The sequence below is a fragment of the Hypanus sabinus genome, chromosome 12 (assembly GCF_030144855.1).
Source record: "Hypanus sabinus isolate sHypSab1 chromosome 12, sHypSab1.hap1, whole genome shotgun sequence".
NCBI lineage: Eukaryota > Metazoa > Chordata > Chondrichthyes > Myliobatiformes > Dasyatidae > Hypanus > Hypanus sabinus.
Window position 1 is genome coordinate 71,735,952 of NC_082717.1, and position 19,653 is coordinate 71,755,604.

The 19,653-nt window shown below is 39.1% G+C and overlaps 1 protein-coding gene across 3 annotated transcripts in view; it reads left to right on the forward strand.

Moving 5' to 3' along the window:
- Positions 1-19,653, forward strand: part of esf1 (ESF1, nucleolar pre-rRNA processing protein, homolog (S. cerevisiae)) — a 76,085-nt gene that overhangs the window by 46,856 nt on the left and 9,576 nt on the right. For all 3 annotated transcript variants that reach the window (XM_059986198.1, XM_059986196.1, XM_059986197.1), the window contains exons 11-12: positions 12,557-12,647; positions 14,133-14,224. In XM_059986198.1, coding sequence (XP_059842181.1) covers positions 12,557-12,647; positions 14,133-14,224 — 183 coding nt within the window. The remainder of the gene's footprint in view (positions 1-12,556; positions 12,648-14,132; positions 14,225-19,653) is intronic.

The following is a 19,653-nucleotide window of genomic DNA, read 5'->3' on the forward strand; positions in this document are numbered from 1 at the left end:
TGCTGCGTTCCACCAACATTTGTGTGTGTTGCTTGAATTTCCAGCATCTGCAGATTTCCTCGTGTTTGCATTTTTAAAGAAGGGAATTGCCTTTTCAAGAACATAAGACAAAAGATAGAGGAGCAGAATTAGATAATTTGGCCCATCAAGTCTGCTCTGCCATTTCATCATGGCTGATCCATTTTTCCTCTCTGCCCCAATCTCCTGCCTTCTCCCTGTATCCCTTCTTGCCCTGACCAGTCAAGAATCTGCCTTCAATATACATGAAGACTTGGCCTCCACAGCTGTCTGTAGCAAAGAATTCCACAGATTCGTCATCTTCTTGTAAAGACATTCCTCCTCATCTGCGTTCTAAAAGGACACCCCTCTATTCTGAGGCTGTGTCCGCTGGTCTTAGGCTCTTCCATTATAGGAAACATCCATTCTTTCAAGGCCTTTCACCATTTGACAGGTTTCAATAAGGTCACCCTTCACTCTTGAATTCTAGTGAATACAGGCCCAGAGCCATCAAACGCTCTTCATATATCAAGCCTATCAATCCTGGAATCATTTTTGTGAACCTGCTTTGATCCCTGTCCAGTTTCAGCACATCCTTTCTAAGCTAATGGACTCAAAACTGCTCACAGTACTCTAAGTGAGGCCTCACCTCTGCTTTATAAAGTCTCAATCCTAATGTCACACTTGCTTTCCTCACCATAGACACGGCCTGCAAATTAACCCTTAGGAGATCCTGCACAGGGACTCCCTTTGCTCCATCAGATTTTTATATTTTCTCTTCAATTAGAAAATAGTCAGCTCTTTCATTTCTTCTCCCAAGGTGCATGACCATACATTTCCTGACACTATATTCCATCTGCCACTTCTTTACCCATTCTCCTAATCTGTCCAGGTCCTTCTTGTAGCCTCTCTACTTCCTGCAAACTATCTGCCCCCTACCTATTTTCATATCATCTGCAAACTTTGCAACAAAGCCACCAATTCCGTCATCCAAGTCGTTGACATATAATGTAAAAAGCATCAGTCCCAACACAGACCTCTTTTGAATATCACTTGTCATCAGCGGCCAGCCAGAAAAGGCTTCTATTATTCCCACTCTTTGTCTCCTGCCAATCAGCCACTGCTTTGTTCATGCTAGGATCTCATTTGCCTCCTGCCTATCAGCCACTGCTTTACCATGCTTCATAGCTTGCTAAGCAGCCTCATGTGTGACACTTGTCAAAGGCCTTCTGAAAATACAAGTACACAGCATCAACCTATTCTCCTTTGTCCTACTTGTTATTTTTCCAAAGATTCAAACAGATTTGTCTGGCAAGATTTTCCCTTGAGGAAACCATGCTGACTATGGCCTATTTTAACATGTGCTTCCAAATACCCTGAGACCTCATCCTTAATAATTGCCTCCATCCTTAATAATCACCTCCAACAATTCCTCAACCACTGAGGTCAGACTAATTGGCCTATTGTTTCATGTGCCTCTCTCCCTTCTTGAAGGGTGGAGTGACATTTGCAATTTTCCAGTCTTCCAGAACCATTGCAGAATCTAATGATTCTTGAAAGATCAGTACTAAAGCTTCCACAATCTCTTCAGCCACCTCTTTCACAACCCTGGTTTGTACACCATCTGGTCCATTAAGATAGCTATTAATTTCAAAGCCAAGTCTGAATACTTCAGAGAGAAGTGAGATGAATCATAAAGTATTCCATTTTGTTATCTGCACAGTTAGAATTTATTCATACCACATTTCCTGGTCAGACTTCTGCAAATCATTTCTTTTCCTGTTTTTCCACAAACCTTCTGCATCTCAAGCAACACTGTCAATACGTTCACCTGCTAATCCATTTTATTGCATGATTCACCTGCACTTTGTTGACCTATGATCAACATGATAATCTTCATTTTCATTGTAGTATCTAACTCATTTTCTCCTGTCCAGCTGTGAAAATGGTACAACTTTGCATTACCTCTTTTATATCAGTTCACTTGACTTCATGAAAGCAGAATTGACAGTCAGAAAGTCTTCCCTAATAGCAATGCTTGTAGTCCTGCTCTCCCAGCATTAATTGGTTAATGGTCTTTGTAAAGTGTATGCCTAGTATAGCCAGTGAACTGTCAATAATGAGTTTCAAGAATGTTGACTCATTTTCTCAACAGCCTGTGTTTTATTAAGGTCATAAGCGTCTTGATGATTTTTCACTGATCTTAGGCCAAGTGCCTATTGAGCCCAGATAACTCTATTCCATTTTATTACTTATTTGCATGGTTTCCCCATTTAAAATTAATGTTCCTAAAGGTTTAGCCAAGGCTGTTCGTAGTGGTTGGATGAATTCTAGAAACATAAAATATTTTTCATAGTAGCTTCTTATGTATGCAAATATATGGAAGAAGTGTAACTATTTGCTATATTTGTCATCCATGGTTTGTGATTAAATGAGTCATGAATCTTGGTATTTGAAATAGAACTTAGAACATAGAAATTTACAGCATATTACAGGCCCTTCGGCCCACAATGTTGTGCCGACCATATAACTTAAGATACTACTGAGAATTTCTATTTCTATTTCTCTAAACTCCATGTACCTATCCAGGAGTCTCTTAAAAGACCCTATTGTATCCGCTTCCACCACTGCCGCTGGCAGTGCATTCCATACACCCACTGCTCTCTGTGAAAAAACTTACCTTGACATCCCCTTGGTACCTATTTCCAAGCACCTTAACACTATGCCCCCTTGTGTTAGCCATTTCAGCCTTGGAAAAAAGCCTCTAACTACGCACACGATCAATGCCCCTCATCATCTTGTACCCCTCTATCAGGTCACCTCTCATCCTCCGTCTCTCCAAGGAGAAAGGGCCAAGTAAACTCAACCTATTCTCATAAGGTACACCCTCCAATCCAGGCAATATCTTTGTAAATCTCCTCTGCACTCTCTGTATAGTATCGACATCCTTCCTGTAGTAAGGTGACCAGAACTGAACACAGTATTCCAAATTTGGTCTAACCAAGGTCTTGTATAGCCACATTACCTTATGGTTCTTGAACTCAATCTCAAGGTTGATGAACGTCAGCACATCATACACCTTCTTAACAAATGCAATAAGAATTTAGTTATTTTAATGCATAATTGAGTGAGGTTTTGTGAAGATTTTCTTATTTGAAATAATTCTGTTCATTATGTCAGCATTTTTCTTTCTCTCTGGTACAGTATTTTTTTCTAAGCATTCCTTAGGAGTTATTCTGTGCACTTTATTCATCCTTTTCTCTGATGTGGATTTCAATATTATAGGAAAGAATACAAATTTTTCTACATAATCTCAGTGACCAGACAGAGCTTTCCTGATGAAATTTATGGAAATTGCCTTTTATTGATGGAAGTTTTGCACCTTTCTGTATGTCTCCATGTCTACAATTCAATTCTTCTCTAGGAAGTGAGGCAATTGTCATTTTCTTGGGTCATCACCATCAAATTCTAACACATGAGAGACATGCAGTAATTTTTTTTTTGCTTTAACGTTTCAATCCAAGATTTTTACGAGCAGAGAAAAGTAGATTTTTGTTTTGGTTTCTGACATTCCCACTACATTCTTTATAAATGAAAACATACCTAACATGCCACCCAAACATCGCCCAAAATTCTACCTCTTCAGCTTCAGATATCTTAGAACATTATGTTAAAATTGGTTGATCTGTAGCAATAAAGACCTAAATTTTGTGGTGACTTGAGTGGTCTCAGGACACCTTAAAGCATTTAACAGTGAGTGATGTACTTTTGAAGTTACACTCACTATTGCCAAATAGAAAATAAAACAGGTAATCAACACACAGAAGCCTCTTTAAATAGTAATATTAAGATTGTATTACGTGTTTCCTTTTATGATAATAAGGAAAGAACAACATAGATTGGAATACTGGGAGGAGGGAATCTCCCTAATCATGTTCAAAATAATATACTTTATTTCCATTAAGATGGGAGCATCTAATATGTTGTTTAAAATACAGGGCCTCTAATGTTACATAAATTAGTGGTGCACTTTTGTATCAGGCTAGATTTTTGTCCTCAAGCTTTGTGAGGTGAGAGGCACAAGATAATAGCTTCATGAACATGCAAATACCATGATGGTGGTATGCCCTATGTTCAGTGCAGTTCTTCCTGGAGACATCTGTGCAAACAGCCGGGTATACTGTATATAACCATAAGAGATTCTGCATATGCTGAAAATCTTAAGCAACATGCACAAACTGATGAAAGAACTCAGCAGGTCAGGCAGCATCTATAGAAGGGAATAAATAGGCAAGACCCCTTATCAGGGCTCCTGATGTCAGAGCCTAATGACAAGTTTTGGAGCAATACATTGCTTATTCTCTTCAATAGATACTGCTTGACTTGTTGAGTTTCTCTAGCATTTTGTATGTGCTGCTAGTAAAGCTTCAGACAGGATAAGAAAACTGTTTCGACTGGTCCGAAATTTCCAGTCTTACCCTGCAACACCCCCCAAAATCCCACTCCCTTGCGCGCGCGTGTACACACACACACACTTTTCTAATCAGAAAGTTGTACATGGGACAAACAAAAACTTTTGATTAGAAAATTGGCACTTAACATTCACCAGGCATTTCACAATTTGTCCAGCAGAAGCTAAAATGAGAGGGTTCCAGAAGCTCACTTTAGTAATATAGTGTGTACATACTAGTGTTTTCTAACAAAGTAGTATTCAGTCAAACTTTTTTATATAGGCTAAGCTTATTAGTGAAAGCAGGAAAGTTGAGCTGAAGCGTCAAACTCAGTAATAAAGGGTATGTAGGGGCAACTTCTGGAATTAATTTCAACATATGAATGACTGATTTTATGGCTGATCTACTTTTTTTGAGAATCATTCTGTTGATTTGCTTTCCTCCCATGCATTAAATGTATATGACAGATCAGAAAACAGAAATTCACCCTTATAAAATTCATAAATCACTACTCTGTAAAAGTGAGATAGTGGAATAAACTTCACTTCCGCTGGTTTTTTTTTGTGTAGAAAGAAAGTAAATAAGAAAATACAATTTTATTTCAATTCACATTTCTGAAGTATGTGCAGATGATAAGGTTCCACACTGCAATCACGCAGGGGTTGACAGTATTGCCTATTTTTGAATGGTAACTACTTTTACAAAAGTTGATGGACAGGTTGCAGGGTATGATTTTCACATAACCTGACTCTGTGCTCCATAATTTAGGTCTTGCTACAAATCTGTGTTATATAATTGTCAAACTTAATGTTCATCTGCACTGGAAGATATAGCAGATCCACTGTCTAGAATTCTGTTAACTTTCATGTCTGGCTTTTGTAGAGGGGAAACTTAAGCGCTTTTTTTAAAAAAGAGAATTAACCCTTTATTCATTCCTTTCTAAAAAGATGCATTTGTTTTCAGGACTGAAAACTTGAGGAAAATTTAGGCTTTGTTTTATAAAACATTTCTTGATCTTTCCTCGATTGTAGTTAGACAATTTTTATGCATACATGTGTAACCTGTTTTTATACTGTGTGATGTTTTTTACATCCTCTATTAATGTTATGTGGAAATCTGAATACATTAATATTTTTGGCTGCTTGGTGGCTTCAGATGTTTTTTCTTGACAGCTGAACTGCCAAATATAATCCAGATGGAGAGGTTAGCCTTTCAGCTGATACTCTAAATTATAGAGACAGATATTATAATAGTTGTTTAAGCTGCAGTAATAAAAAATTATGGAATTAATGCATTTTAGTTTCTTCTGCACAATAATCTATAGAGCCAAAGTTAATATTGATTTTTTTGTAAATTGTATTAATGCACAATGATCTAAAGTGGAATTTTTTGAGATGGCCTCAGGAATATGTTTACTGCCCTCGTTTATTGACTTTCAAATGAAGTATAATGGTTCTGTTTCATTAAAAATTAACATAAGAAATACAAACAGTAGTTCATTTAACTCATGCATGATTCATCATCCAATCGTTTCCCCTTGCTTCCCTTTTCTTTCTCCTTGACACTTTTTTTTCCTCCAGTAACTCCATATCCCATGCTTTTTTTTTATTATCAGAAAAATATACAGCATTCTATCTTGCACTTTAACAGCTCTAGGTGGAAAATGCCAAAGATTCTCTACTTTCTGATTGAAGATTTTTAAAGGTTGGTTTTATTTGTAACATGTACATTTAAACATGCATCACTTGCATTGTTAAATCAGTGAGGATTGTGCTGGGCAGCACACAAGTGTCACCATGCTTCCAGCTCCAACATAGCATGCCCACAACTCATTAACCCTACCTGCATTTTTTTGAATGCATGGAGAAACCGGGGTATGTAGAGGAAACCTACACTGTCACGGGGATAACTTACAAACTCCTTACAGACAGCAGCAGGAATGGAACCTCGATCTTGCAGTTGGTGCTGTTATGGCTCACTTCTGTTCCTTCTGTGCAAAGGAATTTCTTTAAATCGTAGTCCTGAATGTCTACAGATCTTAAGACTGTCACTGTCACTGTCACCCTGTATTTTTAGTCTTGGGGGAAAAATAAACATTCTCACCTTGACCGTTAACTCGATCAGAATTATTATATCCTTAAGTGTTCATATGACACTCTCCAACTTGAAGGAACCAATCTAGTGAATGTTATTTTCCTCCCAATATTTTGAGTATATCTTTCCTTGGTAGGTCTGAGGACGACACAAGAACTCAGTATTTTAGCTGTGATCTCACCAGTGCCTTTAATACTTTACTCCTATACTTCTTGCAAAAAAGACAGATGTACTATTTGACTTCCTAGCAACACACACAAATGCTGGAGGAACTCAGCAGGTGGTTAGCATCTATGGAAAAAAGTACATTCAACATTTTGGGCTGAAACCCTTTGGCAGGACTGGAAAAAAAAAACCCAGGAGTAGATCTGAAAGGTGGGGGGAGGGAAGAGAGAAACACCAGGCGATAGGTGAAACTTGGAGGGAGGGATGAGGCAAAGAGCTGGGAAGTTGATGGTGAAAGAGACAAAAGGCCATGGAAGAAAGAAAAAGGGGTGGGGAGTACTAGAGGGAGTTAACATGAGAGAGGAACAAGGGGATAGGAAATGGTGAGGGGGGGGGTGGAGGCATTACTGGAAGTTTGAGAAATCGATGTTCAGGTTAGAGGCTACCCAAACAGAATATAAGGTGTTGTACCTCCAACCAAAGTGCAGCCTTATCCCAGCAGTGGAGGAGACCATGGATGGACATGCCAGAATAGGAATGGGAAGTGGAATTAAAATGGGTGGCCTCTGGGATATTGTTGTTTCTGGTGGGCGGAACGTAGATTTTGAGCAAAGCAGTCTCCCAATCTGTTGGTCTCACTGATTTACAAGAGGCTACACTGGGAGCACCAAGCACAGTGCTCACCCCCAACAGACTCACAGGTGAAGAGTCACCTCACCTGGAAGGACTATTTGGGGCCCTGAATGGTAGTGAGGGGTGAGGTGTAGGGGCAGGTATAACACTTGTTCTCCTTGCAAGGATAAAATCCAGGAGGAAGATCCGTGGGGACAAATGGACAAGGGAGTCGCATAGGGAGTGATCCCTGTGAAAAACAGAAAGTCGGGGGGGGGGGGGTGGCAGGATGTGTTTGGTGCTGGGATCAAGTTGGAGGTGGTGGATGTTTCGGAGAATTAAGTGCTCGATGCTGAGGCGGGGGGGGGTGGTAGGTGAAGACAAGAGGAACCCTATCCTTGGTAGCATGGCAGGAGGATAGGGTAAGAGCAGGCATGCGTGAAATGAAAGGCCTGCTGTTCATCCAGCATTTTGTGTGTGTTGTTCAGAGTTCCAGCATCAGCAGATTTTCTCGTTTGTGTTTGACTTTCTAATTGCTTCCTATACCTTAACATTAACTCTCACTGATTTGTTTCCCAGGGCATCCAGGTCTCTCTGAAAATCAATACTTTTCGATCTCTCACTATTTTTAAAACAACGTCTCTTCTGTTTTATTTGTCTGTTGCTAATAATTGTTTTATCAGTGGATGACATTACTCTTTTGCATTGTATACCAGCTAACATTTCCTCACCCATTTCCTTGACTTGTCTATGATCCTGAAGCCCCCGTGCATTGTCCTCACAACTTACACAGCCATCCAGCTTTGAATCAATAATATACTATTGTCAGGTTTCTTTTGTCATACAAGTTATGTATAATTTGCGTTAAATTAAGTGTAGGTTAACTTGTTTTTGAAATGTACTCAGCTGCTGCTGGTGCAAAAAGCTAACTTTATGGCATTTATTGCTGAGACAATTTGAATTGAATCTTGGAGATGTTATGCATTCTTCTCTGTCTATATCATTAATGTACCTGGCAAAGTCCAGCACCAAGCCCAATGTCACCCTACAGCTCCCAACCCAAAAATTACCTGTTTACGCTCATGTACTTTCTACCTGTTAACCCTTTCACTTTGCCACTATATTACCTTCAGTCATTTGATCAACTTTGTGTGGCACCCTGTTCAAGGCATCTGAGCATTCAAATATGCCAGTTTCTCCTATCTACTGTGTAAGTTGCAAAAGAACTTCATGAGTCTTAGGGATTGAGACTCCACCTTTAGATTCCCATAACTGCTTGCAGGGAATCATACCTTCCTGTCTCTTTTGATCAACTACTTCTGCATTACTTAACCCAAGGGATGTAATTATCTCTTGCAACAATAAAGGATGTTGGGTAAAGTCTTTCATTGGTCTTTGATTTTAACAAATATTCCAAATAATTTTCGACCAACTTTTCAAAATAAAAATAGATACCTATTTTACATTTTTTATAGTTGACAGATAAAACTACATCTGCTATTTAAAAAAGCACATAAATTAACTTATTAGCAGTTTTGACTTGTTTTCATGTTAATGTTGAGTTCTATCCATTCATTTTTATGGGCCCATGGGACTTGACTCAATTTAATCTGTTGTACATTCAGTGCTAAAGTTGCCCAACATTGGATCTGGAAAATGTGTGGAAGTTACTACTACTCTGTTAGACTCATGAGGATTCTTCCAGAACATGGATGTTCCCTGATGTTCTCTGTTAAAACAGACCATCCGATGTAGGAGCAGAGTTAGGCCATTTACTCCATTGAGCCTGCTCTGCCATTCTATCATGACTGCTATAGTATCCCTTTCAACCCCTCTATCTTGCCTTCTCCCCATAATCTTCAACACACTAACTAGTCAAGAACCTATCAACTTCCAATTTAAATATACCCAATGATATGTCCTCCAAAGCCATCTATGACCATGAATTCCTCAGACACCTGGCTAAAGTATTACATCATCATCTTTCTTTTGAATGGACATCCCTCTATTCTGAGGCTGTGCCCTCTTGGTCCAAGACTCCCACCTGCAAGAACCATCCTCCCCACATCCATTCTATCTAGGTCATTCAATGAAGACCGCCCACCTCCCCCCATTCTTCTGAACTCCAGTGAGTACAGCCCAGAGCCATCAAACAACTCTCAAACGCTAACCCTTTCATTGTCAGAAACATTCTCGTGAACCTTCTCTGGACCCTTTCCAATATCAGCACATCTTTTGTTAAATAAACGGCCCAAAACTGCTCACATTAATCCAAGCGCAGTCTGACCAATGCTTTGTGAAACCTCAGCATTATATCTTTACTCTTCTACTTTGTTCTTCTACTCTCTACGAAATCAATGCTAACATTGCATTTGCCTTCCTTACCACCAACTCAGCCTGCAAGTTAACTTATAGGTAATCCTCAAAGGCCCAAGTCCCTTTGCACCTCTGAATTTTTAAAATTTTCTCCCCATTTAGAATATAGACAACACCTTTATCCTTTCTACAAAATGCATGGCCATACACTTCTCCACACTATATCCACGTGCGACTTCTTTGCCCATCCTCCCATTCTAAGTGCTTCTCCAGGCTCCCTGCTTCAACACTATCTTCATATTGTCTGTAAAGTGGCCAGAAAACCATCAATTTCATCGTCCAAATCATTGACATATAACATGAAAAGAAGCAGTCCTGAAACCAACCCCTGCGGAACACCACTGGTCACCAGCAGCCAAACAGAACAGGCCCCCTTTATTCAGCCAATCTTCTATCCATACTGGTATCTTTCTTGTTATACCTTGAGCAGCCTCACGTGTAGCACCTTGTCAAAGGTCTTCTGAAAATCCAAGCAGACAACATCCACTCCTTTGTATATCTAGCTTGTTATTTCCTCAAAGAGTTCCAACAGATATGTCAGGCAAGTTTTTCCCTTTAGGAAACTACACAGGCTTTGGCCTATTTTGTCATGTATCTCCGAGTACCCCAAAATCTTGTCCTAATGGACTCCAACATTTTCCCAACTAGTGAAGTCAGGATAACTGGCTTATAATTTCTTTTTACTGTCTCCTTCCTGTCTTAAAGAGTGGCGTGGCATTTGCAATTTTTCAGTCCTCCAGAACCATTTCAGAATCTAGTGATTCTTGAAAGATCATTACTAATGCCTCCAGAATCTCTTCAGCTATCTTTTCCAGAACCCTGGGGTGTAGTCTATCTGGTGCAAGTTACTTATTTACCTTCAGACTTTTCAGTTTTCTAAGCACTTTCTCCTTAGTAATAGCAACTACATTTACTTCTGCTCCCTGATACTCTTGAATTTCTGGCATTCTGCTAGTGTCTTCTGTGGTAAAGATGGACACAAAATTCCTATTAATTTTGTCCACAGTGTCTTTGTCCCACATTATTACCTTTCTAGCTTCATTTAACAGCATTCTGATATCCTCTCTCGCCTCTCTTACACTTTATATGTCCGAAAACACTTTTTACCCTCTTTTATATTGGCTAGCTTGTCGTCTTATTTAATTTTTCCCCTCCACAATGGCTTTTTAATTACCTTCTGTTGGTTTTTAAAAGCTTTACAATCCTCCAACTTCCCACTATTTTTTGGTATTATATGCCCTCTCTTTTGCTTTTAAGCTTTCTTTGACTTCCCTTGTCAGCCGCAGTTGCCTCATCCTCCCTTTAGAATACTGCTTCATCTTTGGAATGTATCTATCCTGTGCCTTCCTGGTTACCTCCAGAAACCCCAGCTATTGCTGTTCTGTCATAATTCCTGCTAGGGTCTCCTTCCAGTCAACTTTGGCCAGGTCCCCTCTCATGCCTTTGTGAGTTCCTGTTAGCCACTGTAATACTGATACATCTGACTGTGCCTTCTTCATCTCAAACTGCAGGTTGAGCTCTTAAGATCACTGCCTCCTAACGGTTCCTTTACCTTAAGCTCCCTAATCAAATCTGTTACGTTACAAAACACCCAATCCAGAATTGCCATTCCCCTAGTGGGCTCAACTACAAACTGCTCCTAAACGCCATCTCATTGGCATTCCACAAAATCCCTCTCATAGGATTCAGCACCAACCTGATTTTCCTAATCTACCTGCGTATTGAAATCTCCCATGACTATTATAACATTACCCTTTTTTACATGCCTTTTCCATCTGTTGTGATTTCTATCCTGCATCTTGACTACTTTTCAGAGACCAGTAGAACCCCCCCCCCCCCACCCCCTCCCATTAGGGTCTTTTTACCTTGGCAGTTTCTTAACTCTTCCCACAGGGATTCTACATCTTCTGATTCTATGTCACCACTTTTGAAGGATATGATTTCATTTTTTTACCAGCAGAGCCACCCACCCCCTCTGCCTTCTTACCTGATCTTTTGATACAATTTGTATTCTTGGATGTTAAGTTCCCAGCTATGATCTTCTTTCAGCCACCGCTTAGCGATGCCCACATCATACCCGCTAATCTCTAACTGTGCTAGAAGATCATCTATCTTCTTCCATATAATGTGTGCATTCAGATATAACATTTTCAGTCTTGTACTTAATCGCTTGATTTTGCTGCCATGTTCCTCTTCAACTCATTCAATTTTGCCCTATCATCAACCTGTCCTTCCTTAAATTCAAGTCTACCATACTTCGTAGTCTCCATATGGGAGTAGCCCAATTACAGGCTTGTATGTCAGAAGACCCATGCTGATCTCAGCAGAAGGTTAGCCCCAGTATCCTGAAGTACATGCTTTACTGGTTCCTGGTTTTTACTACAGACAGAATTATTGACATTTTAGTTGTCTAGTGTCTGCATTATGTATTTTAGTTCAATTATTGCACAACAGGATGCGGTTTCAAAGTCCCTTTTAATTCTGCCTGTCATTCCACTCTAAATTCATTCCTTTTGATGAAGATTACTATCCCTAATCACACATATTGGATGTGTGTTGTTGAGTGAGTTCCAACTCATTTTTACTGGCATGTTGCAGACAAATGGGAGCTTCATAATCATTGTTTTGGCAAATTTTTAATTCCGGTCATAATGTTAAAAGCCACTCTTCCTTTTTCATTTTACATTTTTTCTTTAGTTTTCTATTCAACAGAGTTGTGCAGAACATGTGCTAAGTGACAAATGAAATTCTTGAGTGATATTATTTGAAATTTGGCCACAGTCACATTGTGTTGTATAGTGTACATTATTGCCACAATCTAGTCTTCCATGGGATATAGTTACGTATTTTTTTCTGTCCAGGTTAAAAATACAGATGAGCTGAGTGAGGATGAGATTCCATCTGATGTAGATTTAAATGATCCCTTCTTTGCAGAAGAATTGGAGCAATCAGGTAATCTTTTTTTAGATTGTACTTTGGTGCAGTAATTTCCATTTTATTATGTTGACTGATTAAGTGTGTTCCAGAATCAACAATGAAGCAATAATATATTATTTCAGCCACTTATTTGTATGATTTCTAATAACCTCACAGTATAATTCCAATCCTGCTTGAAAGTAAGAAAACATATTGTGACATTTGGAACACCTAAGTAAATAGTTCTAGAACAATGTTTGGTAATAAATGATGGTGATTAGTTCACAATGATATTATTTTGAATGTTAAAGGCAGAACCCAAACATTTAAAACTCTACAGTCACATTATTTAAAATTACTTTCTTTTTAAATCTTAATGTATTTCAAATATCATATGAATATCTCCAATTTTATTTATAAAAGATTTATTCAAAAAGCCTGACAACATGTACATCCTTAATAACATAAGAAATGGGAGCATTATTTATGAAGTAGAAGTCTTGTCACAATAGAAAAAATGTGTACAGTGCATTCAGTTAATCAATCAGCCACTTATTTGGGACAATTCTTAAAGAACAAAAACTATTTAAAAAAATTGCCAGGATCCTCTTCGTTTATTTAGGACTTTATGCTACTTAAATTGGACAGCAGAGTGTTGCAGAAGTTTTTTAACCAGCTTCAATTGGATACACTTGTGTGGCCATTAAATACTACACCGTACGTAGAGCAAACATTTTTTAAATAGCATCATTGGCCTGTGTTTGTGTTCAAAAGCAGTGATTTTTTTTTAAATCACTGATAGTTGGCAAGAAGTAAGCAGTAAGACAATTTAGAACTGTTTTGCTCACTGCAGTTTCAAGTGTCAAGGCTTGAAGATGCTAGAAATGGCCAGGAGTGAAAAGGAAATGATTTCACTATTTCAATTAGTTAAGAACTATAAAGGATATGAAGGTATTGACAATTATCTTAAATGTTACAATGAAGGTGAAGATTTGGAAGATGCAGTCGTTGAAAAAATTATTTGAAGCCTGTCCATTACAGTCAATCAAAAGAACACAGTAGCTTACACAGGATAAATTCAACTATTGATAACTATTAGAAACTACTTCACTGTAGTAGTATTGGCATTTTTCAGATTTGTTCTGTATTTCATTTAAATACATCATTTATACTAACTATTGCCATGAAGCTTCAGCTAATCGGGGCAGCTGCTTAATTGGCCCAAAATGTACTGGTGTGGTTGTGCCCCTGTTAACCGGAATCCGCTGTATTCATTTTTTGTTCCAAAATAGAGCACTTCACAATTTTCCGCAAAGTCTTTAAATTGATACATGTTAAATCTAGTAAGATTTTCTGAATTTTATGGTTATTCATATTGTAGTGCCATTTGAGTGGAATGCATAATCCTTCCTAAATTGGTGTATGTTTCTTTCCTTAGGAACATCTTAATCTTGCATATTTTGATTCACTGTTCAATATTCATCAATCTTCAAATTTTGTTGTGTTTCTTTTCTTCTGTAGCACCACAGCAAAAGACAGTGAACAAAAAGGTCCAGCGATCAAGGAATAAACCATTGACAGCAGAAGAAGAAGCCAGTTTAGAAAAGGAAAAGGTCAGAAACTGCTCAGGAATTGAAAATTTGCTGTGTATTGTAAACATTAGTATGAAATGGAGAGGTGTATTTTCAGTATTAAACTCTGCTTGGCTTATGTCAAAGATGTGCTGGCAGTAATTGAAGAGCAGGGGCATCTTGGGGTCCTCAGTAATGTAACCAGTGTCTAACTCTTCAGAATATGGAAGAGTACAGCACAGGAACAGGCCCTTAGGTCCATAATGTTGTGCCAAGTCAAATAAATTAGTAATCAAACGGCTAATTAAATTTATTCCTTCTGCTTACATAATGTTATAAACAAGAAGAAAATTCAAAAATGAGAGGTGCAATGGGACTTGGAAATCCTCGTGCAGATTTTCCTAAAGGTTGGCCTACAGGTTGAGTCAATGGTAAGGAAGGCAGATGTAGTGTTAGCATTCCTTTCAAGAGCACTAGAATATAAAAGCAAAGACATAATGCTGAAGCTTTATAAGGCATTGCTTGGACCACACTTGGAGTATTGTGAGCAGTTTGGCTCCTTATCTAACAAAAGGTGTGCTGGTATTGGAGAGGGTCCAAAGAAGGTTCATAAGAATGATTCCAGGAATGAAATGGTATCTGTCTATCTACTCTATTTATGTCTCTCATAATCTTATAAACCTGTATCAGATCTCCCTTCAGCCACTGCTGCTCCAGAGAAAATAACCCAAATATGTCCAACCTCTCGTCATAGCACGTGCCCTCTAATCCAAGCAGCCTGCTAGTTAACATCTTCTGCACCCTCTCCAAAGCCTCATCGTCATTCCTTTAGTGGGGAGACCAGAACTGTATACAATACTCCAGTTGCTGCCTAAATAGAGTTTAATAAAATGCAACATCCTGACTCTTGAATTCAATGCTTGACTAATAGAAGCATACCACATGTCTTCTTAAGTACCTTATAAACCTGTATTGCAACTTTCAGAGAGCTGTGAACTCAGACCCCAAGATTCCTCTGCTCAACAGCACTGTTAAAAGGTCTTGCCCTTAACAGTGTACTGTCTATTTATATTTGACCTACCAAGATGCAACACTTCACATTTGACTAGGTTAAACTCCATCTGCCATTTCTCCACCCATATCTGCAAATGATTTATGTAGCGTTCTTGCTCGGGTGTAATGGAAACGCCGAGATAAACCACAGTCAATGAAACAAGGTCGCAGTAAGATTAACCATTTACTGTTCACTCTTCACATTAACATATGGTGAAAACTGTTGATAAAACAATACAAGATTGATACAGTATTTGTTCCCTTCTTGATATCACATTTCCATTGTAAATACTTGTAAAAGTAACTTTAACTACATTACATCAAGGTGCAGTATACAGGCAGTGTTTACCTACGCCATTGACTACTTTAAATACACTTCAATGCAAACTATCCGCAACTCTTTAACTAACGAAAACATAAACATTATCGACCGTCGTTACTTTTAACAGGATCGGCGTTAACATTTTAATTCAACATATCGATTATCTATTAACTTACAGCGTTGCTCTCACTGTGATTTCTAATGCTTGCAAAACAACTTCTGCTCGGGTCTACCTCGTGGTGAGCCCCCGCCCTCGCGTTCATCTCAAACCGGTATTTTCCCACAAGACGCGGCGAAACCGGATGTGACGTCATCACATGCCAATATATTTTACATGCAATGAATATACTTTAAACACTTCTAATTCTAACTAGAAAATACTAACAAATGAATTACTAAGCGAAAATATTATAAACTAAATAACTGCCATAAAGGCAACACAATTTATATCCCACTATATTTTTTTGCCAGTCCTCTATGCTATCCACAACACCAGCAATATTCATATCATCTGCAAATCATCCATGTATATTTTCACGAAGGTCATTTATATACATCACAAACAGCGGAGGCCCTAGTACAGATCCTTGCAGATCTAGAACTAGAATAAGTCCCTTTGACCACCACCTTCTGTCTTCAATGGGCAAGCCAGTTCTGAATCCAAATGGCCAATTCACCATTGATCTCATGCAACTTAATCTTAATTTTGACCTTGTCAAATACTAGATAACATCCACAGCTCTAGCTTCATCAATCATCCTTGTTACCTTGTCTAAAACCCTCAATCCAGCTAGTGAAACACGACTCACCCCACATAAGGCCATGTTGCTTCTCCCTAATATGCCTTGGTTTTCCAAATGCTCACAAGCTCTTTTGCTCAGAATTCTCTCCAGTAACTTTACAACCACTGATGTCAGACTCGCTGATCTGGATTATCCCTGGTTCCCTTGAACAGTGGAACATTAGCCACTCGCCAATCCTGCAGGGCTTCGCCTGTGGCTAGAGAGGACACAAAGATATCAACCCATTTATATCTAGTTAGATTTTCAGAATGTTATGGTTATGCATATTGTAGTTCCATTGGAGTGGAATGTTTGTGCCTTCTAAAATTGATATACTGCAATCAAAATTATTACTATCTGTAGAACTTTGTAACATTGTGAAATGTGTTACAAAATAGTACAATGTACAATGTGATGCAATGGTTAAATTATAGAAATTAATTTAAAGATCTGGTCTCATGAACCACAGACATGAAATCGAAAACTACCTCAGCAGCTGATGTAAAATCTAAATTCATTTAAAATTCTGAATTATTTGACTGACTAAAAATCTCAGTAAAAATGAAACTGGTACCTAGTTCACTCATGATCTTCAGGGGAGAAAATTTGTTATCCTTGCTATGTGATTCCAAAACCCAAAGCAATGACATTTAACTGTCTTTTGAAATAGCCTCGCAAGTATTTAATTTTTTTTAGTAGAAGGGAAAGAACTGGATGGATCACCCAGTGTTGACCATGGCACTGAACATAAATATGGCTCTAAGGCTCGTTCGTCTACCCCTCTACAAACATCTGTAATCTGTTATCTAAACCGAGACAGCTGTCTGACAGCTTTGTAAACTAATATAGTTGTACTCATGGAATCCTACCATACAGAGAATATGCAAGTCTTCTCCATTACAGTCTCTGGGTATGCACTATTTTTAATCTGCACTCCTGCTGGTTTTACCAAAGTGGAAGCCCTTCCATTTCTTCTTGTTATGTATCATCTGCCATATTCTTGCCAATTTACCTTACCTGTTTATATTCCTTGAATCTTCTCTGCATCTTCTTCACATTATTGTCATGAGTAAACCCAAATGTATTATACATGATATGTTTTATACTGTCTGAACAGCTAAGGCCCAAATATTGATCCCCGTCCAACTCTATTAATCAGTTTCCCAAACAAAACCTTAAGTATTTTACAGTCACATCTGCCATATCTCCTCCTCTTGACCCCTTTCTGCCTTCTACAGGGACCAATCTCCATTACCCCCGGTTCATTTATCTCTTCCCACCTATTCCTCCCCCCTTTCAGGCAATTTCCCCTGCCATCGTAGGAGATCTTTTACCTGTCCCCACAACTCCTCTCTCATCACCATCCATAGCACCTAGACAGCCATTCCAGGAAAGGCAAAGATTTGCCTGCATTTCCTCAATTTTTTATTGCATTCAGTGTTCCTGCTGTACGCTCCTCTACATCAGTAGGACCAAGAATGGACTAGTTAACCGCTTTGCCAAGCACCTGTGCACCATCTATCATAATCATCTAAAGCTCTCAGTTGGAAAACATTTTAATTCTCTTCTCCATTCCCACACCGACCTGCCTGTCCTTGGCCCACTCACTACCAGAGTGAAGCCAAGTGCAATCTCAAGGAACAGCATCACATATTCTGATAGCATGAACATAGAATTCTCCCGTTTCGGGTAACCTGCTCCCCATCTGTCCCTTTTCTTTCTTCTGATCTGCACAGTTCCTTCTGTACCCACCCCACCACCCAAAGCTCCATGTTTCTTTTTACAATGCCACCCTCTCCATTTGTCCATTACCCACAACTTCCTCCCACCAGATCCCCTTCCCCTACTGTTCCCATGTGCCGACTCCACCTCCCTTTGTTCCATGCTCCAACTTGTTTTCCTATTAGATTCCATCATCTGCAGTCCTTTGTTGCCTCCATCAATCACTTCCCAGTCTCTGTTGCTTTTTCCACTCTTCCTTCCTGTGTCTTCTTATCACCAGTTTTCAACCAGCTCTTTTTCCACACCTTTCCCTCACTTCTTTATATTCGCTGCTTCCCCACTTAGTCTGGATGAAGGGTCTCAGCCCAAAACATCAACTGGCCATTTCTTTCCATAGATGCAGCCTGAATGTTGAGTTATCCAGCAGTTTGTTTTTTGCTTCAGATTCCAGCGTGTGTAGTGTAGCCTCTTGTCTCCTTACATACTTATTTCCTCTCTATTCTTTTGTCTGATAAGCAGTCCTGTGTCTATGCCAGCACAACAGTCTCATCCCACTGGAATAGCCACCTCCTTCAAACCCTAAGGTGTAGGTGTCAGAGCCTGTAGATTTATCTGCTTTCGTTATCATTAATTACTGTAACCATAATGTTTTTACAAATGCTGATTTCCTGTGCTTCTCATTCACTGTAGATGTGTACTACTTAACTTATTTCTGGAGTTGTTCCATACTCTTTTGTTTTCTCACGGCATTTAGTCAAATGTGGACAAGGAAATCTTCTAATTGCAACAATTACTGAGTCATAGACCCTTCAGCCCAATGGTTCCATGCTGCCCACCCAACTAATCCCTATTTCCTGCAATTGACCTATATCCTTCTCAGCCACCTCACCCCACCTCTCCCCAAGTACTTCTTAACTGACACTATTGTACTTGCCTCAACCATTTCTTCTGGCAGCTCATTCCATATAATCACTGCTTTCTGTGTGGATTAATTTGCCCCTTGGGTCCTTTGTAAATTTTCCCCCTCCCACCTGTGCGCCCAAGTTTTGGCCTCCCCTATCCTGGGGAAAAAGCTACTGTCATCCACCTTATAATCTTAAACATTTCTGTAAGGTCACCCTCATTCTACTATGTTCCAAAAAAAAAAGACCTAGCCTGGCCAGCCTCTCCCTTTAGACCCAGCAACATCTCCATAAATCTCTTTTGCATTCTTTTCCAGTTTAACCAGTTTTCCTGTAACAGAGTGACCTAAACTGTATATAGTACTCCCAAGTGTGGCATCACCAGCAACTTGCACAATTGCAGCATAATGACCCCTTTCCCATACTCAGTGCTCTGACTGATGAAGGCCAATTGCTAAATGCCATTTTCACCACCCTATCTGCCTGTGACATTGTTTTCAACAAACCTCATTTGTACTCCTAAGTTCCTCTGTTCTATTATGCTCCCTAGAGCACTACAATTCATAGTAGGTCCTTTGTTGATTTGAATTACCAAAATGCATCACCTCAAACTTGTCTATTGAAATCCATTTTCCATTCCTCAGCCCATCACTCCCCTGATCATCATTGCTCTAGTGTTAAGTAACACTT